This window comes from Panthera tigris, chromosome C1 (assembly GCF_018350195.1).
Source record: "Panthera tigris isolate Pti1 chromosome C1, P.tigris_Pti1_mat1.1, whole genome shotgun sequence".
Lineage (NCBI taxonomy): Eukaryota > Metazoa > Chordata > Mammalia > Carnivora > Felidae > Panthera > Panthera tigris.
The window spans coordinates 105,049,303-105,076,522 of NC_056667.1; the positions used below are offsets into that span (position 1 = coordinate 105,049,303).

Sequence of the window (27,220 nt, forward strand, 5' to 3'; positions counted from 1 at the left end):
CCCCCCGCCCCCAACCCCTGAAAAAAACACAACCCAGTAATGACACAGATGGCTAACTAAGGACTTTATTTCAAACAAAAATTAAAAAGTTGAGAGTTCTTTCCCTGGATGTGGGGGAGGGATCAGGCCAAGGAATCCCCTGTGGCTAGACTGATCCCCTCACCCACAGGAGGGGTCCCAGTCCTTCCCGCTCTTGACCCCGAGACTGGGAACCACCACGCGTGCAGGACCCTACGTCAGAGCCAGCCGCTAGGATGGGACAGAGGCAGGCAGCAGCACAGCCAAAGGCCAACCACAGGAGTCCTAAGTACCAAGAACCTACTGTCCCCACCCTCCCCCCTTCCTGGGGCCCAGAACACAGCAAGGATGGCCTAAGGGAAGAACCTTGTGGACCCTGGTGAGGAGCAGAAAGGCCCCAGTGTCCCTCCCATCTGTCGCCTCTCCTCCAGAGGGGGAGGGCATCAAGTCCTGCAGTTTGTCGGGAGGGGAGGTCCTGGCAGGTCTGGGCTCTGCCGCCGCTGGCACTCCCACTCCCAGCAAGCTCTACAGTTACCACATGATCCTCTGTATTTCTTGCCTTCCTGTTCCCATGGGCGGGCAGGTCTTCCTCCCGGGAGGGTCCCCCACCCCTGCCGGCCGGTTCACATGATGCCATTGGTGAGGTACTGGAAGCCGTCGTAGAGCTTGGTGGTGATGGACCGCATACTGCCGTCCACCATCTGCTCCACCAGCAGCTGAAGCTGCTCCTCGGTCATGCTCATGTGGAAGCGCTCTTTCAGGTTGCGGATGGTGCTGGAGCCGTGGAAGCAAGGCAGCTGAGAGCCTGGGGGAGTGGCGAGGGCGCGGGTCATGGGCTGTCTGCCGAGGCCCTCCCCTCCCACTTCAGCGCCTTCCCTGGCTGCGGACGGACACAGTTCTGCCTGGGAAGGGGAGTTCCGTCTTGAGCCCATCTGCACCCCACACTCCTCAGGCCCTCCAGGTGCTGCATGAGGGCAGAAGGGGAGAGGACCGGCACCGTCTCGCCAAGGGCGGGACCCAGAGGGAAGGCTGGGGAGAGGGTCTGGGGAACGGGCCCTGAGCTGGGCACTTATCTGGTCGCAGGCCAATGCCTATGCTACGTCTGACACTCACAGATGATCTGGGCCACCGTCATCACGGGGCCAGACGGGGACGCTCCTGAGCAACGGCGACAACCTGTGGGGTGGGGGCAGGGGCGGGGAGGAGGAGGACACTGGCAGCTTAGCCCAGTGTGCACTGCAGCCTTGAGAAGGGAGATGGAGACAGGGCCCAGAAGAGCTGGGAGAGGAGGGATCTGGGACAGGAGGGCGAGGTAGCCAGGAGATGGCTCTGTGGGAGCAGATCAAGAGGAGAGCCGAGAGAATACTTCCAGCTCAGCAGGAGAGGGCAGTGTTGGGACAGGGAAGGGGCCTAGGGACAGGGCAGTGTGTGGTCAAGGGCCAGCAGGGGAGAAAGTGGTGACCAGAAACACCTGGGGTGGCAAAGAGAAGAGCCAGAGACATGGAAGGAAACAAGCTAAGGCAGACAAGGGACAGGAGATAGGGAGGGATGCTGTTCTTTCCCTGAGTGTGCCTAGAGGGTGGTTTCTGTGGCCTGTGCACCACCCCCCACCTCCCCTCCAGCTCTATCAGGAATCAGGAGGAATGTCCCAAAGGAAGAATGGCACTAGATCATGGGAGCTGGAAATCCTCTGGGAATCCCCACCCCCCCCCCCCCCCAGTCTTGAGGTGGAATCCACTTTTTGGAAGTTCCATGCTCCAGGGCCCCAATATGAGTGGGAACCCTGAAGCACTATGGGCACTGCCCTGTCCCCAAACATATGGCCTCTTCCCAGCCCACCTTGCTGCATGATCTCGACGATCTGTACCACTTTGTCCATGTGCTTTCGAGCAGCAATCAGCCCCTGCAGCATCAGCATCTTGTAGTAGTTGAACATGTCGCCATCCAGGCCCCCCATCACCTGTGAAGGGACACTTGTGTGTGCACAGGGCTCAGTGTCCTGTAAGCCAGCCAGGACCCCCTCCGTCGGGGCAGACACGGCAAACTCCATGACTTCCCCGCTCTCTTATCAGGCAGGAAGCCTCCCAGGACATCCAGCCTCACCCTGACTTGCTGCCATTTCTGTTGTTTGTCCCTAATTTGGGGGGAGCCCATAGCTCCCTCTCCCAAGACAGAGAAAGGACATAGTGAGGCACCTCTCCTTCCTGACTCACGTCCACAAACTCTGTGGTCAGCTTAAAGGCTGACGTCTCAAAGCCCAGGTTTCGGGGTGAGCTGGACAGGATGAAGCCAAAGTCGATGTGGATGATGTGGCCTTCTGCATCCAAAAGGATGTTTCCATTGTGTCTGAGGAGGGGGCAGAGGAGAGAAAGAGGCAGTAGTAAGTCTGACTGAGGCGGGAGCCTCAAGCTGCAACACACTGGCCACGTGATACCAGGCAGGGGCACCTCCTGCCACGTTTGTTGCTGCTTAGAACTCTGGGCCCAACCTCCTAGGACCTAAAGCTAACAGTGGGAAGGGAAATCAGAAAAGTAAACTGCTATCAAAGGCCGTGGAATCTGAAATTGTATTATGATTATTTTTGAAATTGCATTAACAACTGAAAACAGTTTAAGAATATCCCCATTTTCCAAAAATCATGCTTCTGGCACCCAAACTGATCCCAAATAGAGCACCTGGAGGCAAGGAAAGGTCTCTAGCTCCAGCCAGCTGTCTCAGAGGCCAAGCCCTCTGCTCAGTGGGAGGCCTCCAGTCAGAACATACTTTACCTGTATTTTCATGGTAATTCCTGTCAGCCCCTCGCAGAGCAGAGCCCCACTATAAGAGCACAGGCCGAGCGGAGTGTACGTGTAAAACAGCGTGGGGCTCTGAGCAGGAGATTCTAACTACGTGGTAAGATCACTAACGTTAAAAGAAAAAAAATCTCCGGAGACAATTCTTACAGGCTAGCTGCAGGAAGAAGAGTTAGAGGGAGAGAAATCCCAGGTCTCTGTGATCCCCCCAAAATGGCCAGCAGAAGGAGGAACAGTTAGCATGCCAAGCATGTGAGCCCGGTCCATTCAGCCTAACCCTCTTTCTCAGTGTTAACAGAGGCTTTGGCAGGCTAAGAGCTCCTGGTCTGAAGACCCCTTCTCTAGGTCTGGTGTGACTGGCTAAAAGAGGGGAGAGAGGGGGAGCCAGTCCCACCTCAGTCCTTCCTCCTTGGGGAAAGCATTACAAATTTAGCAATACAGGCAGTCTTGGGAGCGAGAAGGGTTTTAGATGTCCTAGTCCAACCTTTCATTGTACAGGTGAGGAAACAGAGGCCCCAAGAGAAGGGACTTTCATGCCCACGGCCCCATGGCTATGGAGGGGCGGCTTCTCTCAAATGCTGGAATCCGCTCTGCTGCAAGGTGGTCCAGGGCTCTCCGCAGCAGTTAAGGAGATCTTACACCTGATTCTACCTGATTCACTGTCACCAGTTCTCTCCAGTGGCTGATCCATTCACAGATTGATGACATCTGCTCTTTATTTTACAAGGCTTATCAGCTGCCTGACCCCTCACCCTCTTTAAAGGATGATCTCTACTCTTCCAAACACACTAGTTTCCTACAGGAAAGCTCAAAGGCCTGACTAGCACCTGCCCGCCTGCCACCCACTTACTCAATCCGGGGCTCAGCTCCAGGCTCTCTGGGCCTTGGGTTCAAAATCCTACTTCTTCAGGGATAGTCTAAAGCTTGCAACCAAAATCCTTACAAATAATCACATTTCCTGTCGGCCTGTGCATGCAGAGCCTCTGCTGGGTTCCTTTGTAGGGCTGGCTGGGTAGAATAGGCAGAGGTCCTAAAAGCTCCTGGACCCTCATTTCCCTTGGGGGAAGGGCCTGCCTCACAAGGTTTTCGTTGGCTTTTAATATGAGAATGCCAGGCCATGACAGGTACTTAACGGATGTGAGATTTCTGTTAAACATCCCATTAGTCAGATCTTCACACACTGCCATGTTACCGGGAGCCCTAGGAGCTCAGGCCACTGCATCCTGTCTTTCCAGGAGGCTGCCCTCTATCCAGTGAGAGGTGCAACTCACAGGAACATTCAGGATGCTGACCTTGAGTCACTCACTGTCCGGAGACAGACTCTCTAAGACAGACTTTCTCAGGGGTAACTATCTCTGTACAACACGTTGTTCACCTATATGTGAAGTCGGACCTCACAAAGTTCAATGTGATATTGAAAGAAATGACCACTCTGGGGGAAACAACAGACACTTAAAAGCTTTGGAAGTCATGTGTTGGAACAAGAAAGGGAGTATGGGGCTGGGAGGTACAACTCTGTGTCCACCATGTCCCTCACATGCATCTTGTCTCCTGCTCTCGGTCACCGCCACCACCACCCTCAGGCCGGGCCTCAGTACCTCTTGGCTTTGTTGCTGAAGACCCGGATGAATCCAGCCTCACCCTCAGCGCTACAGGGGCGGTCACCGAACGGTCACCGAACACAGACTGGACCCTGTCACTCCTGTACCTGTAGACTGAGGCTCCTGGGCCTCACAAGGGAGGCCCTCCGACCTGGCCTCGGCTTACCTGCGGTGCCTTCTGCTCCCTCTGCCAGGCAGTGTGGCCCCGGCTTTCAGCACACTGGGCTGGTCCCTCTCCTGGAGGGTCCCTGCCCCACAGCGCCCTCTAGCCTCGTCCTCCTCATCCTTCAAGACACTGCCTGCTCAATCCCTTGCTCCTCCCCTAGGTCCTTCAGGTCTCCGCCTCTGTATCCTAGTACTTGTCAGCCTGCCTCCCTGCTGAACCCGCGCGCAAACACGTCGCTGCTTCAACTGTGCTGTTCGTTCCACTTTGACATCTAGGCAACGGGAAGCGGGGAAGAGTGAGAACACACATGAAGGGCCAAGGTTAGGATGAGGAGTTCACCCACCTGTCCTTCACTTGTAGCAGGTAGCAGACCAAGCAGTAGCCAGCACAACTTTGCACAAAATTGCGCTGGGCACTGAGGAATGCCTCAGTGGTATAACTGCCGTGCTCCTGCAGGAAGTAATCGAGCAAGGAGAGCTGTGACTGCTTCTTCACCTGGTGAATGGACACAGCGTTGACCACTGGTTCAATCATGCCGCTGTCAGCCGAAATCACAAGGATCTTGTATGGCTTGATCCACAGGGGCACTCGCTCCTGTTCCCAAATGGACTGTGAGGAGACACAGAAGCATGCGACTATCATCTTTCCAAACTGGGGGAGGAGGTTAAAATCCCCCTCTGACCTCAACCTTGGACAGTCCCCATGGTTTTGGATTCTGGATCATCAAGTGAGTAAAAAACCCACTGATCCCACTGAGGACCAGGGAGGTTTGAAAGAAGTCCAGGGCCCGACAATACACAGGGAGGTATGTGAGAAAAGCATCGGATAGATAGAAAGCCCCAAAAAGGCAAAGAAAGGATTTAGGTGCAGAAAAGCCCTCCCTAGAAAATGACAATATTTTCAGAAAGAACTGTATGAAACAGGCGAAGCTGCTTGCAGGCAACCAATTCAAAGGTTCAGGGGATCGACAGCACACTGCAAGCCACCTGCCACAGGCCAGTTCGGAGACTAAAGGACAAACCCAGCCCCCAAAGTTCAGGGATCACAGCAGACATGGGCCACGAAAAGGCCGCGAGGGGTCATTGTGGAGCTGTTCCCATGGTTGTACTTCCTGGGGAAGTGCACTGGGGAAGGAGCACCAGCTCAAGTTGTGTCTGCATCCAAGTTAGCCCCAGGCAGAAAGATGGGCCCCAGCAAGCGCCCTGCGGGACAACCTGCACGCTCACCTCAGCTGGCTGTTCACCTTTGTCCCCCCCCCCCCCCCCGCCCCCTCTTACCTGCAATTGCTTCAACACCTGGAAGGCCAGGAGCTCCTGCCGAAGGTCATCTCCACACTTGACAATGACTGACAGGAGCCGCCAATTGGGGAGGTGGCCATAGGGGGAGCCTTCTCTGATCCGCCTGTGAAGAAAGAGGCAAAAGCAAAGGGTGATGCTAGGAAAGGACAGACATTTCTTCTGCCCGAAGTCCAGATCAAACTCCCCACAAGGCAAGGACTCAGAAGCCTGGGAGCCTGACAATTTGGGAGAGGCTGATGGACAAGACAGGGGGTGCGGTGAGTCCCGGGTCGCCTGCAAGCTCTGGGAGGGCCTAGAGACCACTCCCACCTGACTCACCTTACTTTCTCCTGCCAGGGCTCTTTGAGAGCAACTGCAGAAGGGTCTTCTGGGTCTCGTCTGAAGGCTGTGGGGGTGTGAGCCAGCTGCTCCGAGAGCCGCCGTCTAGCAGGAAGAAACTATATCATTTGCTTGGAGGAGACACCCCAGAGCCTCATGTCCCTGTCAATGCCGGAATTTCCTGTACTCTTTCCTTGACTCTGGGCACACAGAGCTAGAAACCTGGCTGAGAGTGTTGCTAACCTGGTGGTTTGTAATCATGTTGCAATGCAGGTTACCAGGCCCCATTCCTCCACCAAGACTCTGAGTCAGATCAGGTGTGGCTCTGGCATCTGTGCTTCCAGCAAGCTCTCCTCCCCTCTCCCTTGATTCTGACACGTGTAGTCCTCAGACTGGGTCCGAGAAACACTGTTCTAATTCCGTCCTCTGGTGCTTTCATCCCTTTGGAGTCCTCTTAAAATGTAATGTCCTTCTGCGGTAGCCCAGTAATTTCTCAACCTGCACCTTCACTGCCTCAAGTTTTGTGGTCTCAGGACAAGGATAGAGTAAGGAAAGAGAAGAGGGAAAGACAGGCTGACACACAGGAAGGGGACAGAGACAGGCAGTGCCTGAGAGGGAGGAGGAACAAGGGGCAGGGTGGTAGCCTGGCCATACCGGATGTCCCCTGCTGCTATAAACACAGGCTCCTTGCTCTCCTGGCTGGTGATGCTGTCCACAGAGAACTGGGAGATGTTGTCACAGCTGTTGGTGTGCACTTCAGGGAGCTGAGAGAGGAGGGGACCATAAGTCAGAAGTGCCAAGCACAGGCCTCGCTTCTGTCATCTATTCCTCCAGCCACTCTGCCTGCTTGCTGCCTCTGTGTCACAATCACCCCACCACCTTATGGATGCTGTTCCAGAAAGACTGCCCTGGTTCCATGCCATCCTCACCACCTGGACCCCAAAAGCCTAGGCACTCACACAGGCCTTACAGCAGTGTTTCTCTAGGCGTGGACTCTACCTGCATCAGAATTGCCTGGAACGCTGCTAAAACACAGATTTCTATTTCTTGCCATCAGTCTGAAGTAGAATTACTGGGAATGGGATCTGGAAGTCTGAACTTTTAACAAGTTCTCAGAAGACCCCAAGTGTGCTCAAGTTTGCACAGCCCCGCCACAACGGCCACAGAAAGCTGGACTTCAGGCCTTCTACTAGGTGTTGTCCACAACTTTGGCCTCATTCTCCCTTAGGAGAGAACAGAGCCTCTCCCGACTAGTCGCCTCTATTTCTTCAGTCTCAGCCATTCAGTCTTATTTCCCCATCTCTCTCAAATACAAATTATTCTACCAGACCCCAGGGTCCACAGCAAGGCCTTTCCCTTCTCCTTCCTTCGCAGTGGATCCCTTCTCCTCAACTCCACTCGGCACTTACTGCACACTGTCCTGTTGTATATCCTAAACAAAAATTTTCCCCTTAGATGTCTGTGTCCAGTCTCCCTAATTGGACTGTAAGCTCAAGGACAGAGAGTCTGTCTTCACAAAATGAAATGTGGTTGTGTCACAGTCCTCCATAAAATGTGGCTCTGGCTCTGCATGAGAGTCCAAGTTTCTTTCCATGGTTGATAGGATCCTTCCTACAACCGGGCCCATGCCAACCTCTCCAGCCTCCTTCTGCACCACTTCTCACCCACACCGCACATCACAGTCACACACAATGTCCTTCAGTTCCTCAACCGGGCCGAGCTCTCTTGTCCTCCGCCTTTGCACATTTGCTACTCCCTCTGCCAGGAGTGCTCTGTCCAGTAAATTCCTACCCATCTTCAGGCCCCCCATTGACCTATTACTTCCTTAGGAAATCATCTGAGGTGTGCCCAGGCCCAAGTCTGTAGTAAGTCCTACCTCTACCCTCAGGTGCTCCCGTTAACGCCCTGCCCTCTGCAGCACAACTGGGGTCTCGCCGGACTATAGCTACCTGCTGACTGGTCTTGTCGTCTGTCTTTTCAGGTCATAACTCCTTGCAGGCAGGGGCCATTTGCACAGCACTCAAGGTTGGCACAAAGAAGGCCCATAAATATTTCTTGAATGAATGAATGTATGACTTATCATTCTCTGTTTCCATAAGACAGCTTTATATAGCAAATGTTCAATAAATACTCTAAGTTTCCCTCACTCCCTGGGGCTTAGGAATTCATCCTTATATTTAACCTAAATTCCTTCAGCAGGAAAACAAGCTCCACCTGAATATTCCAGACTAGCTCTGTCCAGAGCCTTTCCCCTCATCCCCGTTACTACCTAGCTCATTCGTATGGGCACTTGCCTCAGCCTGCCTCTCAGGGTGTGTGGTCCTGTCTCAAATATAACGAAAGCTCCTGGAGAACGGGCGCTGGGCCCCAGTACCACCTCCTGGGAGCTCCCTCACCTCCACCTGCAGCTCGCCGATGTCATCCACCGACCAGGCCTCGTCATCGTTGTCATAGTTGGGCACGGTGCTGAAGCTGCCTGCCCGCTGCTCATGGGTGATACCGCATTCGGGCAGGTTCTCCACGGACCGTGTGCTCCGAATTCGGTTCTCGGGTATCCGGGCGGGGACGTTGGTGGTGTCAAAGTTTTCACATTCGAGGACTTCCACATAGATCAGGTAGGGAGCCTGGCAGGGTTGGGTGCAGTGGGTGTGAGACCAGTATTTGCCACTTAGCTCCACCATCGTCTCCCAAATCTCCCCTCTGCTAACACTGTCTTTCTAGCTGCCCACTCCTAGCTCCAACCCTTGCCTGTCAGTCCCTTGACATTGTGAACACAACATTCAGGGCAGGAACTTGTCCTGCAAACACGCATTTCAAGAATTTGTGTGAGAGCATGCACAGGTTTTAGTTTTTTTTTTTTTTTTTTAATGTTTTAGCTGAGGGGCGCCTGCTGGCTCAGTTGGAAGAGCATGTGACTCTTGGATCTTAGGGTTACGGGTTTGAGCTCCATGTTGGGTGTAGAGATTACTTCAAAATAAAATCTTTAAAAATAAATAAATGAATGAATGAATGAATGAATGAATGTTTCAGCTGAGCTCCCACATGTACAGATGATGCACTTAGGCAAAACTATTGATTATCACCATCAAAGAGGCCTAGAAGCCTCTGGGGGCTTGTCCTAAAGATAGACAAAGAGACTAGGGAAAAGCTGGGTGCTGTTCCAAGCAGGGTTCTAATCCTCAATACTTCTTCTGAAGAAGCCGAACCTTAGTACTCATTCCAATCAGCACACAAGTTCAGCTAATTCTCTCCAACGTGTGTCTGGCATCCTTCTCTCTCCTCCCTGCCCACTCTGATGAGAGAAGGTCTTAGAAACAAGAGATTTCTCTACTCCCACTGTCACTGTGCCTGGAAAGCCTAAGAGTTAAAGATGGGCTGGAAGGAGGTTGGAGAGCAACTCTCCTGACCATGGGAAGAGGAGGACTAGAAAAATTAGGCCTCTCTGGGACCAGAAAAAAGGCCCAAGAAGGGGGACAAGATGGCCCCAGGATCACAACAGCACTGAGGTAAAGTCAAGATTGACAGGCGCACATGAACCGTGAAGGAGTCCAGGATGTTGGTGCAGCATACCTGGGCATATACACAAACCTGGACAACCATGGGAGAAGAGTCAAATGTAGGGCTGGGTTTGGGCCAGAGTCCACCTACCTTGTCCTTGGAGTTGAGGACAACAGCCTGGGTGTGGGGCACTCGGACCACGTGGTGGTCAAAGCCAGCAGTGGGCAGCCAGACTCGGGCAGGGAGCTTATGGTTGAGCAGGGAGAGCTCTGAGATCAGCCGCTGTGTTTTCTGCTCTTTGGTGGGGAGCGTGGCCAGCCGCTTGCCAATTGCCATCAGGGACTTGATAAATTCTCGCTCAGGAGCCAGTCTGACGGGCTACAGGGGGGTGGGGTGAAGTAAAAGACAGTGAAGAGACCATAGAAAAAAGTGGGCCACCCACTCAGTCACTCCTGGCCGTGCAGGCCAGGGATCCGAATGTCTGAACCCTAGGGAAGGAGCTACCTTTCAGCACTGGTAGCAGATCCCACCACTCCACCCCAGACAACCTGAGCTGGGAGTATGTAGAAAAGCCAGCCCAGTCCTCCACAGGCTGATTCTTGGGTGGGAGGGGGGCATGAATGTGGGTCACTGGGAGGCACCCCTCTTCTCTTGGCCCTGAGCTCCTTAGGAACTGTCCCAAGGCTTCAAGATGGGTGGAGCGGACGGAGAGAAGAGCTGATTACATCTGACATGCTTCACTCGGCTCAAGGTTCTTGGGCTGAGTCTCTGCTGCAGGGCTCTGCCAGAGCCCACATGGCTGGGGAGGGGAGCTCTGAGTCACTATGTCCCCTTGCAAAGAAGGAGGACTTACGCCATTCAAATGACTTCTGTTACCTTCCATGGCATCCCCCTGGTCCACCCCACGGTCTCTTACAAGGGGTCATTGCACATGCAGGGGATGAGGAGGGGATGGGAGTAGACTTTGCATTAATGAAGGAACAATCTATGGGGACAGAAAAAGGAGATGGAGGGAGGGAGGTGCGGGGAGGTGGGTGGAGAAAGCAATAGCTCCTTTCAGCCCTTGCCAAGGGCCCTGAAGGCCTGTCTCTTTCAGTGGTTCTTCCTTAGGTCCTCTTCCCCCTTCTCAGGGACTAGCGTCCCCTTATTAGCTCCCTGCTGTGGCCTGGCTCCGCAGGCTGGGTACTTCGTCATTCTCAGAAAGGGCAAAGTCTGTCTGGGGAGGGAGGTGGGAGTAGGAGGAAAGATGGACACAAAGAAGGGCTCTTTTCCCAGTCCAAGTCCTTCTATCATAAGGGCACTTTATCAAGGTAGCCAACCAGCAGCTCCATCCCAGCTCCCCTCAGCTATGTAAGAACAGTATCTCCTCTTCTGGTAGAAACAGTATTTCACTCACCAGGCCTTTTTCTCCCTCTCTGTGGGTCCTGTTTAGTTTCCTGAGAATTGAGAATTTCTACCCTCACTCCCTTACACTGCAAAGAAGAGCTTCTTTTGAAAACTGGGCAGTACCAGGCCCATCTCCGCATGTGCAAAAGGCCAGGGTTCAAAGGAACAGCTCATCTCTCAGCCTCTGCCCCACAGGGGGGCTGGCTTAGGGCTCCACACAATAATGAAACAGGGTATCAGAATCAATCAGGGTTGCTCTGGGAAACAGGGTTGAAAAGAGATAAAGACAGGAAGATTGCAGAATTGGGCTTCTGTGGCCCCTGGAAATATCACAGGGGCCTCATGGAGAAAGCAAAAGAAAGGATAAGGAAATTTGGAGACTCACTCCTTCATTCATCCTGATCCCCTAATCCATCCACTCAGGTGGCAAATGGTCACTGTTCCAAGGACCCTCCACCCCAACCAATTCAGAGTCATCTTAGATTAGAAAAGGCAGAATTCCTTCCCATCCTCCAATCAGCATTTGGGTTGGGGGCCCCTACATTCCTTGAGTATGTTGGAGATGTGACCCCAGGCCTCGAAAGAGGCTCTGCCACATGGGAGGAGATAGGAATCATGATTGAAAGGAAATCAGCACAGAACGGAGAAAACTGACTGGGTAGATAAATCAAAAAGAAAATGTAAAAAAATCATCCAAACTCCCAGAGGGTCCAGCATTTCCTCTCACGTCTCTGCCCAGCAACAAGGTCCAAGACCCTGTGGGATCAGAGGGTCACGGGGTTAGTCCAGAGGGAACAAGAAAGGAGAATGCAGATTAAGGAACCTCCTGGCAGTGAGCTGGGAAAGGGAAGAACTCAGACCTGGAAGAAAGGTGGTTGAAGCTAAAAAAGAAAACCAGCTGTGGGGAGGTAAAACTTTCCTTCAGGCCAAATCCTGTTTGCTTTTGGAGTCTGCTCCCCCAGCACAGGGGCTAGCATTTAGAAGGGCTGAATAAATATTTGATGGTCTGATGGCAGAAGCCATAGGGAAAGGGTTCTGGGTGGGGGAAACAGGATCCTGGGGGTTTCTGCCAAACAGTTCTTGGCGTGAATCCAGGGGTAAATTCTACCTCTCTCCCAGCTGTTTTCTCTAGAGACCCAGGAACAGGGGCTGAGTCACGCTGCATCCCAGGTGCATCTGGGAGAAGGCCCCACCTGGACTCAGGGTACTAGAGGCAAAGGACGGGGGATTCCTCCAGGCTGGGGAGGCCGGGTGGGAGGGGCGGTTCTCCCAGGAAAAAAAGGCACCTTTTAACTCCAGCCTTGGCCTGGGGACTCAGAAGACCTGGGGACGGAGAGGAAATGCGGCCACAGGGGGAGCCTGCCACCCAGTCCCAGCCTGGCCCCACTTACGGAACTGAATGAATTATCAATACTCTCGGTGCTGGAGGAGAGCTCCTGGGAAAGGGCCAGAGGGCAAAGGGAGGAGGAGGGGCAGGGAGGGAGGGGAGAGAGACAAAGGCAAAGAATTTAGCTCCAACCTGGATCATAACAGCTTCTCTTGTGATCTCTACCTTGCTGCTTTAACGGGAGAAAGTCAACCCAGAAACACCACTTGCCCCAATTCTTGACACTTGTGGGAGACACTGGAAGGCTGCTGGCTCAGACCTTCGTAAAAGAAGGGTTGAAGAGACAGAGGGTGTGCTTTTCACTTTCTGCCCTTCTCTCCTTGCCTGAACCCAGCTCTCCCTCTAACATCTGGGTGCCTCAGGGCGGTAACTGCCCTGGCAAGCTGCCTGCTTTCTCTTCGTCCACTCATGCGCTCCCACCCAGAGTCTTCTCTGTGGAAACCACCACAAAGGGACTGAATGTAACAAGCTGTGTAGCCCCCATACTGGAAAGCCCGCATTCCTCCAGCTTCTTGGAAACAGCAGGGAGGAAGGAGAAAAGCTAAATTTTCAGTGTCAAGGGTGTCTCCTCTCCAATCAGCCTCATTATCACCCTGGGAAGACCAGTCCCAACACTGAAGCAGGTGACAAGGGACACTCCAGAGCCAGGAGCATGACACCTCGGGGCTAGATGCTGCTGGGCATAAAGGAGGGGATGACTCTATCTACCAAACCTCCGCAGGCTTCCTATCAGGTTATTTCATGCCCCACTCAATAAATTACAATTCTTGGACCCAAGTTGGGGAGCTGGCCCTAGCTGCATCCACCTGAGAAAGCTGAGCAGCTGGGTAGCAGCCATCCAGGTCCCAGGTGAGGGGATTTGTCTAAATCTCACCCTGTGTCTTACTGGTGTCTAGAGCAAATCAGGGGAAAGGGCTAGTGGTCAAACTCTCCTCCAGCGGCTCTGTTGCAGCTCATGCACAGACCCATCCTGAGTTCTGTCTGCCAAGGTCTCCCAGGGCAGGGACAAAGGGGCAATACCTGTGCACCAACCTGCAGGAGGGCAGGGGCCTGGCCTTAGGAGACAAAGCCCTGGGAGGTCCCGGGGCAGGAGGGCAGTGGTCACTGAGCTTCTACTTTGCAATCAGGATGTCAAGCATCTACTTAATTCCATTCCATGGTTTACATTCTCTTCTAGCTGGAGGTCCTACAGGCAGATCATTCCTTGAAGGATCTGGGGAGAAGGGCACTTTGAGGGAGAAGGCAAGCCAAACACTCTGCCAAGGCAACAACTCCTCTGCTTTGGGTAGGTAGGCAGAGGTGGGAGGGAGAGCTGAGGCAGTGAGGAGGATGCCAGAGTCTGTTCTGACTTAGTGGCTCAATTTCTACCTATGAGCTGGCTGGGGAAGAAACAGCAGGCAGGATATTGGCTCCGTGAGCAACGCTCCAGCTGAGTCTTCCACAGACGGGCCCTGTCTGACTCATTAACAGCCCTGGGGGAAGGGAGGTATATCTGTCCTACTCTGTAGGCTTGAGTCACTCATACTGAGTCAGCTCCAGGACAAAAGCTGAGGCCAAGAAGCTGACATCACACCGCATCAGGATGGAAGGCCCACCGGGGTTTCCAGTGTGACACGTGGCAGATTTCTCTGTACAAAGGTTGCAGTCCTGAAAAGACAAAGCTCATCTACTAGGATTGTCATTGTGTGGGGACGGGGTGTGGAGTGGGGGTGGTACCTAAATCATCTCTGCTCCCTGGGCCCCTACTCTAGGTCAGAATGTCCAGCATTTTGGTTACAAACGGGAAGGAAAACCACCTGAGCAGAGTCCTCTGGTTAGGCTGACAAAAACTGCTTTGAAGCGGTGGGTCCTAGGGGCTGAAATGGTGAGGGGTGGGAGAAATCCGCGCTAGAGCCCTTGGCTGCTGTGGTCCAGAGTGGAAAAGATCCATCATTAGAGGAAAACAGAACCCTGTGTGACATCTGGGGAGGGGACGACTGTGCAGGGAGACTCCGGGCAGGGGGACAGCTAGACCAGCAGCCCCAGGGCCGCCTCTTCTGCAGCCTCACTTTACTCTCCAGAGCTTCTCTTTAGCTAATTTCGTGCTTTGTTTAGTAAGCTGGTGACTTCCTCCTTATACGCAGGAGACAGTTTTTCAAGAGAGTCACGACCTCCACCAAAAAACTGTTAGAACCAATGAATTCAGTGAAGTTTCAGGAAACAAAATCAGGAGTCCCACACTAAATGGTCTCTCGGATAATGGGGTCTCAACATTCCAAGTTCCTGGAGGGACAGGCCGTACTTTATCCTCCAGCCCCCACTGCCTCTGGCACTGGACACTCTGCACACTGTACGACCTCATTTGTTGAGTGAATGAATGTTGCATAACAGGGGAGGAGGAGGAGGAGGCAAACCCATTCCCTTGGTATTGGACCTTGACAGATGTATCCTCAAATTGACAAAGGGGTTTGGAGAGACCTCTGTGCCAGACGCCAGTGCTTGGACCTGTAGAGACATTCATGTTTATTCTCTCACTCCTGCTCTCATGTTTCCTAAGAACGCACAGTGGGTTCAGGTATCTCATTCTGCCAGCATCAGATAACCCAGGAATGCCTAGGGATGGGGTATCTCCTTCCTTTCCTGGATCTAGTGACCCAAGATAAGGTGCCAGGTTGGAAAGAATGGCAGCCAGAGAAGCCATCCCAGAGGATTTAACAGAATACCTAGGTCTCAGAGTCATTCATGATTGCACTTGGGAAGGAGTTAGAACCAAGGAAGAGGGATCAAGGACCAGCACAGAGTAGCCCTGAGGCCTCAGCTTTTCTGATCCTAAGATGAGAACCATCAAATGCACACAGAAAAAAGCCACGCCTGACAGGAGGCACCAAGGGGCTCACTTCCAGCTGCTCACACACACACTGCTATGGGCCTGAGCCCAAGAGGAGGAGCTCCCAAACCCTTCATGACCGTAGTCCCACCAGATCTAAATGATTCTTCTTGTTCTGTAACAACCTCCCTTCATGATTCTGAACTTCCCTGCCAAGCTCAACCAGAAAAGGAAATGGTCCATTTTGGTTCTGAGAACAGTTGACCTCTTCTGCCTGTGCACGGAACTGTGGAAACCTAGATGGCTAAGGCCTATGCCATTCTTCCCCAGGTGGACTCTGACAGCTGAGGGCCTAGGAAAACAGATGCTGAGAAGTAAGCAAGATGGCCTGGCTGAATGATGGAGGAGTATCAGCTGTGAATTGAGGCCGGGCTGAGCAGCCCTGGGCAAATCACCTCGCCTCTCTAAACCTGTCTCCCCAATGGTAAAATAATCCCCATCTCTTAGGACTTTGTGAGGATGAAACGTAAAGTACCTGGCATGATGCTTGGCACATAATAGATGCTCAATAAATGTTAGCTCTGTTAGCTTCACGATTATTAAACTATCATAACAAAATCCCAAAATCCCAGAAAGCAGGCTCTGTAGTCTCTGTCCCTCCTGCTTTCTCCCTTCCTTAGTCACTCTGATTCAAAGAAGCTGAAAGAAGTCTCATTGTATCAAAACCGTGGGTGGGTTATGTGCCCTACAGGGGCACATGCCAGCACCATGGCTATATGCATTTTCCAACAAGTGCAAATTCCTTGTTCTTTTCTCCCTTCTTTCGTAGGCTGGGCTGGCAGCCAGGATGAGAGCCGGGATGGTGGTGAGTCAGAAGGGGGTACTGGGGCACCATTGTCTGGCTGGGACACCAAGTCACTGACACTTGGTTGTCCCCTGGCAACTTCCCAAGCTATCTGTCCAGACATGGGATGGCAGTTGGGCATAACCTACTGATGTGCTTATCTCCTCCCTGCTCTGGGTCCTAAACTGGACACCCCCAGCTGCTCATGCAGCCTTCTCCTCTTTCCAGCCTTCAAGTCTCTGACAAGCCTCTGGGCACGCCCAAGATTTACTCCACACCAAGACTGCTTCCCTTTCCCCTTTGTGCTTCTCCCAAATGCAAAGTGAAAGATCCCAGCAAGACATCCCTTCTCTGGAGGAAAGGCAGGCACAAGGGCATTCTGCAGATGCCTCAGTGACAGGGAATAAACCTTACTCTTAAGTCGACAAAGAGCAGGATCAATGGGAGTGGGGCAGAGGGATTATGAGGAGGAGGGACCAGGAGAATGAAGCTAAGGCTGTATTTAACAGGCCTTCCCTCCAGCACACACACCATCCCTTTTCCTCCCCCATGGCTGCTGCTCTGAGAGGCTCTGGTAGATACCCCAGGTCTCAAGTCAGGGTGGGAGGGGTCTCTGCCACAGTTCTCAGTAAACAGTTAATGGAAAGGCAGGGAAGTTGAGTAAAAACACCCGGGCAGAGTCAGGAGTGTCAGTCTTGCTGTTAGCTATATGACCCGAGGGAGGTCACTTTATCTCTCTGGGTCTCTAAGTTCTTCCTTTGTAAAATGAGGCAGTTGGAATACATGAATCCTAAGGTCTTTTTCCACTCTGACATCCCATGCTTTTATCAGTGAAATGAAACAGAGGGAAGGAGAGAAAAGGACAGAGGAACTATATGTCTCCATGCCACCTTGCCCCACTGCCCCTTCCAGGCATTTTACCTCATCCTCATTCTCCACTTTGGGGTTGCTGGCTGTTCGTTTCAGGTTGCTGCTGAGGCTTATGCTGGCGGTGGCATCGGATTTAGAGCGCTGGTGAGTCCTTTTAGAGGGAGACAGCCCCATGTCAGGTGCTGGGCTCAGAGAGGGCAGCTCCCTCTTCCGGTGAGCTGGCTTCAGCTCATCTGAGAGGATCAGCTTCCGGAGCTTGGTCCCACGGGAGTGTCGCTGAGTGGAAATGTGCATGTCTGAAGAGTAGGCCCCGAGGAGCAGGGCGCACTGGAGGGAAAAGTTAATGCTTTGGCGGCAACGGTGGACGATGTAGGGCTTGATGGCATCACCCACATCCTCATCCATGTGGATGTACATGTTAAGCAACTGGGGCAGATAGAAATCCACATCCTCATTGCGAAAGCAGAAGAGCCGGTTGCCAATGTAGGCTTGTACTCCAGGCTCCTTGGAGTTGTACAGGTAGGAAATGGCCATGGAGATGTCGAACAGTTTGGACTCAAACAGCCTCAGGAGCCAGGACTGTCTGGCTGAGTTGTTCTGCCGCCGCTTCCTTGCTCCCTTGGCTGTGCCTGAGGCCACAGTGGCCCCCATTTCATCTTCTTCCTCCCTTATCTGGGAAGGTGGATCATCCAGGCAACGGATTGCACTGTCCAAAATATCTCCATTGACCAGCTCCAGCGGGGTGCCTGTGCTAGAGACGGCCACGCCTCCACGCAAAAGCTTGACTTGCTCCAGCACCTCCTGGCAGGCCTTCTGAGCCACCTCGCGGTCAATCACCGATAGTTCCCCAACCCCCTCCGTGATGACGCCTAGCAAGGAGCCCCCGTTATTCCCTGGTGGGCCAGGAGTGGGCTCAGAAATTGGCTTCAGAGGGGCAGGTTCCACCACCATGTCTCCCATGGCCACAGCCAGACTTCGAGCTTCCAAGCTGGAGGAGGAAGGAGAGAGAAAGGAACAGAAAGGGAGACACATACACACCAGTTAGTGGTGGCATCCTCGGGTCTTCCTTTGCCCACCATGAAACCTTCCCAGGCCCCTCCTCTTTTTGTCTTCCTGGACTTCTTCAAAATCAGACGACAAGCCATCTCCCATGGAGCCTCCCCTGCCTACCTCTATGGCTGGTCACATTACTCTTCCTTCCTTCTGCACTTAGCTACTCGGCTTAGCCTCTGTTCCTACCTTGTATTTGCAAAATGTTGCTTTACATGTTATGTTTGTATAGGTGTATACATTCTGCAGATAGACTGGGAAGCAATTCTCGTCTTACTCCCTTGTCTCTAACTCTTCAAATGTTTTCCTATCTTTGTGCTCTTCCTGGGTCTTCCCTGACATGCCTGCCCATAACCTTTTTCTTTTCTTCTTTAATCTGTTATTTCCTTACTCATATAACACTCTATACACAGGTCCTAAGCATCTCACCTTTATTTAGTATCAAAGTCTTCATATATTTTTCTAATCACAGATACTTTACCTTCTCTTTAGACTCAAAGTTCCCAAGGAATAGGGCCAGCAAATAACATCCAGGCTTCACTTAGAAGAAAACAGCTCTAAAACAACCATCAGCAACTCTGCAGAAGTGTGTCATTTCTCTGCTTGTCTGACTTCATGACACCATTCTCTCTTTCTCTAGTGCTGTGGTAGCTGAAGTAAAGTGGAAAGACTCCTGAACTTGGAGTCAAATAGGCTGGGATGGGATTCAAGATCCTGGCTCTGCCATTATGAAATGTGTAATCTTATGCAAACCATCTATTTTCTGAGTTTCAGTTTCCTCAACTGGAAAATGGGAAAAACATCTATTTCTCATTGTTACTGTGTGGAATAACTTCATGTGTGTAGAAGGATCTAGCACAGTCCCTGGCACACATTAGCAGTCAATAAATATTAGGTGACTCCCAATCACCTAACAGGCTAGTAAACAGTGTACACGCATGCAAGTGTGTGTGTGCGCACGCATATACTGTTTGTAAGGAAAGTGAACTTGAGTTACACTCGTCTGAGAATCCTCCAAAACATTTATGACAGCTCTCTCCTACCCCGACACTACTTTCCCCATTATCACACACACACTTCAAGAACTGGAAGGGCTGAGAGAAAAAAAAGAACTTGGGCCAGAGCTCATGGGTCTATAACATGCAAACTACAGGGAGGAACAGGAATCACATCACCAAGAAGCTCTCTCTGGAGTGACAAAAGCCACTGCTCTCCTAGAACGGTTGGTTCTTCAGAGCCTCACCGAATCCACATCAGAAGAGTTAGTGTAGAACTGAAGGAAATTTCAAAACGGGGACTGGGAGAGGCACATGGTTAACGTCAGCTCAACCCAGCTCCAGAATCTGACTGTAGTAAGCAATGGGCTCAGAGGCCTCTTCATGAAAACACAGAATGAATCTAAGATAAACTCAAGAGCATGAGCAAGAGGAAGGCAGAATCTACTGTAGAGCTGGAATGCAGGTAATTTCCAACTATTAGTGACATCACCTTGGATGCTTGTGAATCTGGGGACATAGGACTTTGGGTAGGTGAAAAAAGGCTCAAGATACAAATTCTCTGATCACACTGAGAAGCCCCATTTTCCACTGCCACCCTCCCAGGGCCTCTTCTTGAACCTCTAAAACGTTAAAAGTCAAAGCTATTCTGCTCTGCCAATACTATTATAGTCCAGCTCCCTGCCTCCCAGCAGTCCCCACTGAAGTCTTGCTGGAAGACAGATGAGGAACTCTTCTGTTCTCAGAGATCACCAAAAAAGGCTTCTTCAGTTTATCTTTCTCCCAACTCTGTCAAACAAGAAGTTCCCATCCCTGAATTTAATTTCTCCGATGCAGCTTGAGCTCGGAATCAGTAAAAATTTGGCAACTTGTTCATTATCTCTCCTAAAATTGGGCAGCATCCTCTGAGCAGCGGAACCAGCATGGCTGTCTAGGTGGATCTGTCCCTACTCGCAGCTTTAGGTGACACAGGGGTAATAAGGAAGTTTCATCTCCCCTTGCCACACCTTTGCAGGGCTCTCTGCAGCAGAGGGCCATTCTAACTCAACTGAGACCACTACCTTTTAGGTCTGCTGAAAAACTCACATGACAGCTTCAACTGTTTTATGCAACTAACTTTGTTTCCTCAATCTGTCTATGAGTGGTACATCTTTCCCCTTCCCTCTATTCCAGAGACTTCCAAGTCACCAAAAGCTCCTAAAATCCACTTTTCAAAACTTCTGAGAGATGTGAAGTTCAGACAATCTCCCACATTTAGCACCACAGACCTCACCAGGATCTGCAGCAGATGCCTGCCCACATTGATCACAATTGGGATTGTTACTAGCACCAGCAAGGGAGGTAAGCCTGCCATTATTTTTTTGTAATCCCAGGGCTCAGCCAGGAATCCCACATCACAGTACTCAGGGGACTCCTCACTGAACAGATCCCCCATCTAGCAGTCTTTATTCCCTAGGGAACCAGACAGTGTCATGAGGTGCAGGAAAACTGGATTCTTCTCCTATGTAGGAGGCTCTGCCACTAGAAACTACCAAACTGGAGGTGGACCTCCCTGGCCTCTTTGAGCCTCAGGGATTGCTTGCATCTGAAGCAAGTCATGGGGGGAAGGAGGTGTTGAGTTGCCAATTTAGACAATAAGAAACAGGAAAAGGATTTTCTAAAACCTAAATCTTGATATGGTCTTCAACATCAATTCATTCCTTTTCAAAAGCAAAGACAATATAGCTTTGGTAAGTAACCATTCTAAAGAAAGGGAAAGGACTAGAAAGCTAAAGAAGAAACGAAGAAACAGGTCCTGTATTCATCACCCTTCCCCTTGTAAGAGAATTAGAAAAAAGAGGGGTGCCTGGGTGATTCAGTCTGTTGAGCATCTGACTTGATTTCAGCTCAGGTCATGATCTCAGGGTCATGGGATCGAGCGCTGACTCAGACTCCATGCTGAGAATGGAGCCTCTTAAGATTCTCTCTCCCTCTTCCCCTCTCACTTGCATGCTCTCTCTCTCAGAAGAGAGAGAGAGAGAATAAGCAAAAAGAGAAGAAAATCCAAATCTTTAGTATCAAATGGCTCTTATGCTCTCAAAGATGTTCAAACAACTGAGCCCCACATTTCACACTGGGAGTCTAAACTGTCCTTCCAATTAGATAAAGGGGACTGAAAATGCCTCCCCTGCCGCAGTCTAGCAGCTGGCTTCTAGGCACTGCGATGGGAGTGGGGGGTATTAAAAACTGACTGGGCTCCAGAGCTTACTGTCTGGGCAATGTAGGGAATCCTCGTCTGAGCATCAGGCGGCTGTTCAGGGCAAAGCGCAGCAGGGGCAGACAGAGAGGCTATACATGCATGTGTTCTATGTGACCTAGGATTTAAGTAAATGTCTGCAAAACCTCTAGGGGGAGGGGATGTTTAACCTGGTTTCCCACTTCTCAAAAGATTCCAAGCAACAACCTTCCACCCCTCTACTGGTCTCCATTAAAGGCCTTCCTGGATTGGCCTCTGCTAGGATAGGAGGTAAAAAGCCCCAAATCAATCCTCTCACCCAGTTAACCACCATTCCCTTCTTGGGGGAATAGATAAATATGGATTGGTTCAAACCAAACCTCATGTTTTTACACGTTCCTGTATTTTCATAGAATAGTCTTAAGAGAACATCTGAATTTCCAAGCAGGTTGGCAAGCTCAATTTCCCTCCCTTTGAGATGGATCATGTGAGGTAGAAAAAAAGGTAGTGAAGCCACTATCTTAATCCTACAAGGTGAGTAGCTGAAAGGGACTGTTACAGGGGCGCCTGGGGGGCTCAGTCGGTTAAGCGTCCAACTTCAGCTCAGGTCATGATCTTGCGGTTCATGGGCTTGAACCCCGCGTCGGGCTCTGTGGTAACAGCTCAGAGCCTGAAGCCTGCTTCGTATTGTGTCCCCCCCACCTCTGTCCCTCCCCTGCCCGTACTGTCTCTCTCTCAAAAATAAATAAAACATTAAAAAAATAGAGACCCTTACAAGTTCATGGAAAAGAAAGGGAGGGTCACATATGTTATTTATAGTTACACAGGCTTCCAATAAATAAAAGTGACAATTATATAAACGAGAAGTGTAAATCCTCTAAAGTTCAATCCTCTTTTGTTACGATTAATAAATCAAGAAATAGAGGCACAAGCATTTTATCCAATGCTACAGTGCTAACCTTCAGAAACAAATTGTGATAATGAAGACATTAAAGGAATAGGAGTAGGGATGAATGGAAAGGAAATGTTGATCTCATCATAAAAGTGCCACTGGATTTGTCACCCAGTATATGTTTGCCTTTGATAATAATTTTTCAAACATTTATTTATTTACATATTTATTTAAATGTTTATTTATTTAGAGAGGGAGCTCGTGAGTGTGGGGGGAGGGGTAGAGAGAAAGAATCCCAAGCAGGCTCCACACTGTTAGTGCAGGGCTTGATCCCACAAACCATGAGATCATGAGCTGAGCCAAAATTAAGAGTCAGACGCTTAACCAACTGAGCCACTCAGGTGCCCCTAAGATTTTATATTTTTAAGTAATCTCTATACCCAACGCGGGGCTTGAACTTACAAGCACGAGATCAAGAGTTGTGTGTTCCACCAGCTGAGCCAGCCAGGTGCCCCGCCCTTTTTTTTTTTTTTTTAATTTTTTTTTTCAACGTTTTTTATTTATTTTTGGGTCAGAGAGAGACAGAGCATGAATGGGGGAGGGGCAGAGAGAGAGGGAGACACAGAATCGGAAACAGGCTCCAGGCTCCGAGCCATCAGCCCAGAGCCTGACGCGGGGCTCGAACTCATGGACCGCGAGATCGTGACCTGGCTGAAGTCGGGACGCTTAAACGACTGCGCCACCCAGGCGCCCCCAGGCGCCCCACCTTTGATAGTAATTTTTAAAAACAGGTTGCTCTTCCAAAGAGACTCCACATCACCCTAGGCTGCCTGTTGTGCTGTTGAGAAGTTTCTTCTTATATCTTAAAGTCTAACTCAAACCTTCCTTTAAGAAGGTCTCTGCTCATCCTTTCCCCTTGACCTCAATGGATAAGGTAGAGACTGAGTACTATTTTTCCCCTGTAGAAACCCAGGGCTGAACAGTCAAGCAGGCTCAGGCCCTAGCAGGAACCAGGTAAGTGCTTCCCCAAGGCCCCAGTGGGGAGTTGTTACCAGGGAAGAGGGCATTCTCAAGCTACCAGCAGGAGGGTAGGGAGGGCAGTGGTCGCAGGGTAGTTAAGTCAATATTGAATCAGGCTGAGAAGTCTCTGTGCAGGGCCATGGGAGCTGGTGTAGGCAGATTCCAGCCAGACAGCCCAAGCCAGCTCTGGGAGCCCCTGCTGAAAGAGACAGATGGCAAAGAAAGTAACCTGTGCACTCACCTCTCTATGAACTGTTACTCCCTGTTGCAAGCCCCAAATGTGCTTGGACTAGGCCCTGTCTTGTCTCCTGCTAATTGCTGAAAGGTTCCACCCAAACTTCTTCCCCAAATCAAAGAATTTCAATCTGCTGCTTTGGATGGCGTTTGGCAAACATGTTCTCATGCGGCATGGACCCAGCTCTGAGAATGAAGCAGGGAAGCTAGAGGAAACAGGATTTCTCTTTGGGGGTATTTGAAAAGAGTGAAAGTCCTCCTAAAAGGGAAGATGAGGAGGCTGTGCTCTGGCTCAGGAGCAAGGAGGGAGACCAGGAAGAAGGAGGAAGAGGAAGCATGATTACTTTCAGACAGCCTAGAGTCGGAAGATGAATGGAACTTCACCAGCCCTCTTCACTGTCATAGGCCGGGAGACATGGACACAGGGAGCACGTTTCCAAGTTCTTCTCCAGCCATCTCCCTTCAAGGGCTTTCCCACAAACATACTTTCCACCCATAAAATCTGGATTACGGACCAAGTCCAGGAAGAACAGCAGAGGTGGTCAGTAATTTCATGCAGTGGGGCAAAAAAGCAAGGCAAACAGAGGAGGCAGGCCTGGAGCTTGTCTTTCAAACGGACTTATCACCACAGCTGGCAACTAGAAAGACCCAACAGAGAGACCACAATGAAGGAAAAGTCTCAGGTCAGCTAAGCCACTACTAATAAGTGCCTTTTGTCTGAGAAACCCATAATGTTCTGTAAACAAATAAACCAAGTCTAATTTTCCCCTAACCCACATCCTACAAATAGCCTATTACACACCAATGCCCACAGAGTGGGCCATTCTCCCCAAAAGGTCACTCTAGAGGTCAAGTGAGGAAGTCATATGCTGAACCCAGGAATCCTGATTCCGAATGTACAACCTTTTTCTAATGTCTCATGTTCCTTTTCCCAGTTACCCCCCAACCCCACCCCAGGCCTAAGCTCTTATGGAATCAACCAAAACTATTCCAGTAAGCCACAGACAGTAAACTGACTCCTGGATCTGGACAGGGGTGGGAAGACACTCTACTCTGTGATGCCTTAAAGACAAGCCTAAAATTAAGTAATCCAAAACAAAATTTCTCACAACCTCATTCAGTCTCCATGCGGGCCTGTTCATCCCTCCTAGTGGCTGATCCTGAGTAGTCAACAAAGTGTAATCTGATAGGGACTTCTTCAAAACTTGCTCCATCCTTCAGAAACACCCTTCTGTCCAGAAAAGCCTGAGTGAGACAGCTGAGGCTCCCCCTCCTCCCAACACATTTTATCTCAGTTCAAGGTTTAGCTGATCCTGAAATAAGTGGTATGTAAAGATGAAGAATGTGACAGAGAGCACATGAAGACCACATGGAAAACAAAATCAAGTGTCACAAGGATCAGCAAAATCCTTGAAATTCGAGGGAGAAGGTGTCAAAGTTGGAAATCCCGAATGGGAAGGGGCACTGTCAGATCTTTTCTCTTCTATAGGAACAAACCTCCAGAGGTTGGGGGGTTTGAGAAGGGATGAAAGGGAAGCTAAAGAAAGTTACAGGGCTCATAAAGCACTCTAGAGAAGAAGGGTAAGAATTAAGGTCAAAGTACAATGCAAATGGTACTTTGGGAATGCCGATGAGGGCCTGAGATTCCTTAAGGAGAGAGGAAGAGACAATTCTTGGAAGCCAGGAGCTGGGTGGGTGGCAGTGAGGTAATGGAATCAGAAACAGAGGAAGAGGGCCACGGGGAAGTGGAACCCAGTGCTGGGGCTGCACGAAGACATCGGAGAAGAGGGGCAAAATAGGAAAGGGGATGAAGGCGGAGGCTGTGGGAAAGGTTTGGGGCGGGAACACAGATGACGAGGAAGGGCAAACAAGGGTGGGCATTACAAGAGGTGTCCTGATGTGGAAAGGGTTCATGACTTAATAGAAAATAACTCGGGACAGAGGCAACAGGAACGGGGGTGGGGGGTGGGTCCCCGGGGCAGAGGGAGGAGCTAAACAGAAGAGGAAGCCAAAAAAGCATAGGAGGACCCTAGGCTTGAGGGAAAAGAGTGGAGAAGACACTCGGGGTGCAGCTGCCACCAGGACGTCAGTTTTGTAGTTGAACCCAGGTGTGGGGGCGGGGAGAGGCTGTGCGGGACAGGGTGGGAGAGGGCCCCCCACCCCCACTCACAAGGGCCAGGGGGACTCACGGGGTAGGAGTCGCTTACCTCCGGGAGAACCCCGCGGAGGGGGTGCGGGCGGTCGGGGTCGGGCTGCCGACACCGCCGCCTCAGCAGCAGCAGCCGCTCCCGGGTTCCATTGGCCGCCTGCGCTTCCCTGACAGCGGCGGCGGCGGCTGAGCCAGGCCCCGGCTTCGGGGCTGCCCTCGGCGCCGCCTGAGGGGGCCTTCGCGCTGCCTCAAGTTCGACCGAGCCGCACAGCCTCCCTCCCTCCCTCCACAAAAGCAAGACCAAAAATAACAAACAGATAATAAATAAAATCCCAGCAGGGCTCGAGTCTTCTCGTGAGTCCCAGCAGCTCTTCTTGGGATGTGCCTTCCTGCTTCTTCGACGCTCAGGACCCTACCAATCCCATAGCAATCTAAGGAGTCGGCTGAGCTGCCTGCAACATGCCTGTTCAGAAATAGAAAAGGGGGCGGGGAAGAGGCCTTTGAAAGCAGGAGAGGGAGAAGACGAAGGGAGGAGCCTACGGGTGGGAGGAGGGGTCAATCTTCCGAAGGCTAGGAGGTAGCGTATGCCAGGCTGGGTAACCGAAAAGGTCGTAAAAGTTACTGGATAAGGGACGGGACTCCCGGCCTAGAGGAGAGAAGAGCAGGCCAGCAGGCGGGTGCGGACGCCCTGTTAGAAAGGAAGTACAGACATACCGGGTATTTCCATAAGTACCTGAGCATGCAAATTATATGTAAATAAGTCCTTTTGCGTTAGCCACCGAGTTACCGTAATTGCTCTCAGTGGCTTTTCCCCCTCCCCCGTTCCACATGACTCTTAGTAAATCAGACCGTGGGATACACGCAGGGGACCCAGCCGGGAGAGGAGAAAGAGAAAGGGCGGGAGGGGAAGATAGTCACCCTCAACACCCTTTTCCAATTCATCTTTAAGGAAGCTTCCAAGACTACGCCCCTTGTCGCTTCGGAAATGGCGCGGTCCAACCGCGTCAATCTTTTCGCCGTTACCGGCGCGACTCGAGGCCGCGATTCTGCCTCCGAGGTCACCACCTGCCTGGGTCACCACCTGCCTGGGTCCCTTTGCCTTCCAGCCTCCGGACGTTGATCTCTCCAGGGAGGGGCTGGACGGGGCTAAATTGGGAGAGGTGAGTGATCATAACCCCTCTTTCCAAACCAAACCATATGCAGCTAAACAAATAAAAACGCGCCCTGCAATGGACTTATGGTGTTGGTTTTGTATATTGTCAATATTGATTGATTTGATTGGGAGCCCTTTCCCTCAGAACCTCAGTCCCAGTCGCGCTGGGACATTCGACGTTGAGGCTAGATTTCTGAGCTAGCCCTGATCTTGGATGCCACCTTCCCTGCCACTTAAAGGCTGTTTGATTTGGGAGGACTGAAGTAACCGCTTTGAACCTCAGTTTCTAGGTCTGTAAAGTGGATACAGGAATTTTAACACTTAACAGGCTTTGTGAGGATTAAAAGAGGTATAGATTACTACCATAGTACTATATATTACTATTATTTGGACAATTATATAGGATAATGAAAGAAAAGAGGGTCATTGCTTCTGTGTTTAATAGGGAAGCAGAATAAACAGTAGTCGCTTTAAAATACCTATGTAAAGCATGCAACGCAGTATGTACAAAAGTAGAACAAATGGGCT

General features: G+C 51.2%; 1 protein-coding gene across 6 annotated transcripts; it reads right to left on the bottom strand.

Moving 5' to 3' along the window:
- Positions 1-49: 49 nt before the first annotated feature.
- PI4KB (phosphatidylinositol 4-kinase beta) lies at positions 50-26,516 on the bottom strand. 6 transcript variants are annotated; one of them, XM_042994105.1, is made up of 14 exons: positions 26,458-26,516; positions 25,598-26,002; positions 17,036-17,972; positions 12,469-12,513; positions 9,842-10,069; positions 8,590-8,817; positions 6,848-6,957; positions 6,194-6,298; positions 5,855-5,978; positions 4,921-5,186; positions 2,232-2,364; positions 1,858-1,978; positions 1,132-1,194; positions 50-823 (listed from the first exon to the last, which is right to left on the bottom strand). In XM_042994105.1, the coding sequence occupies exons 3-14, from the start codon at positions 17,942-17,944 to the stop codon at positions 642-644; spliced, it is 2,514 nt and encodes an 837-aa protein (XP_042850039.1). In that variant the 5' UTR covers positions 17,945-17,972; positions 25,598-26,002; positions 26,458-26,516; the 3' UTR covers positions 50-641. The 6 variants fall into 6 exon arrangements, with proteins under 6 accessions (XP_042850039.1, XP_042850041.1, XP_042850038.1 ...); XM_042994107.1 differs by lacking the exon at positions 26,458-26,516 and adding an exon at positions 26,273-26,440; XM_042994104.1 differs by lacking the exon at positions 26,458-26,516 and having other exon boundaries at positions 25,598-26,144.
- Between the last annotated feature and the right edge of the window lie 704 nt (positions 26,517-27,220).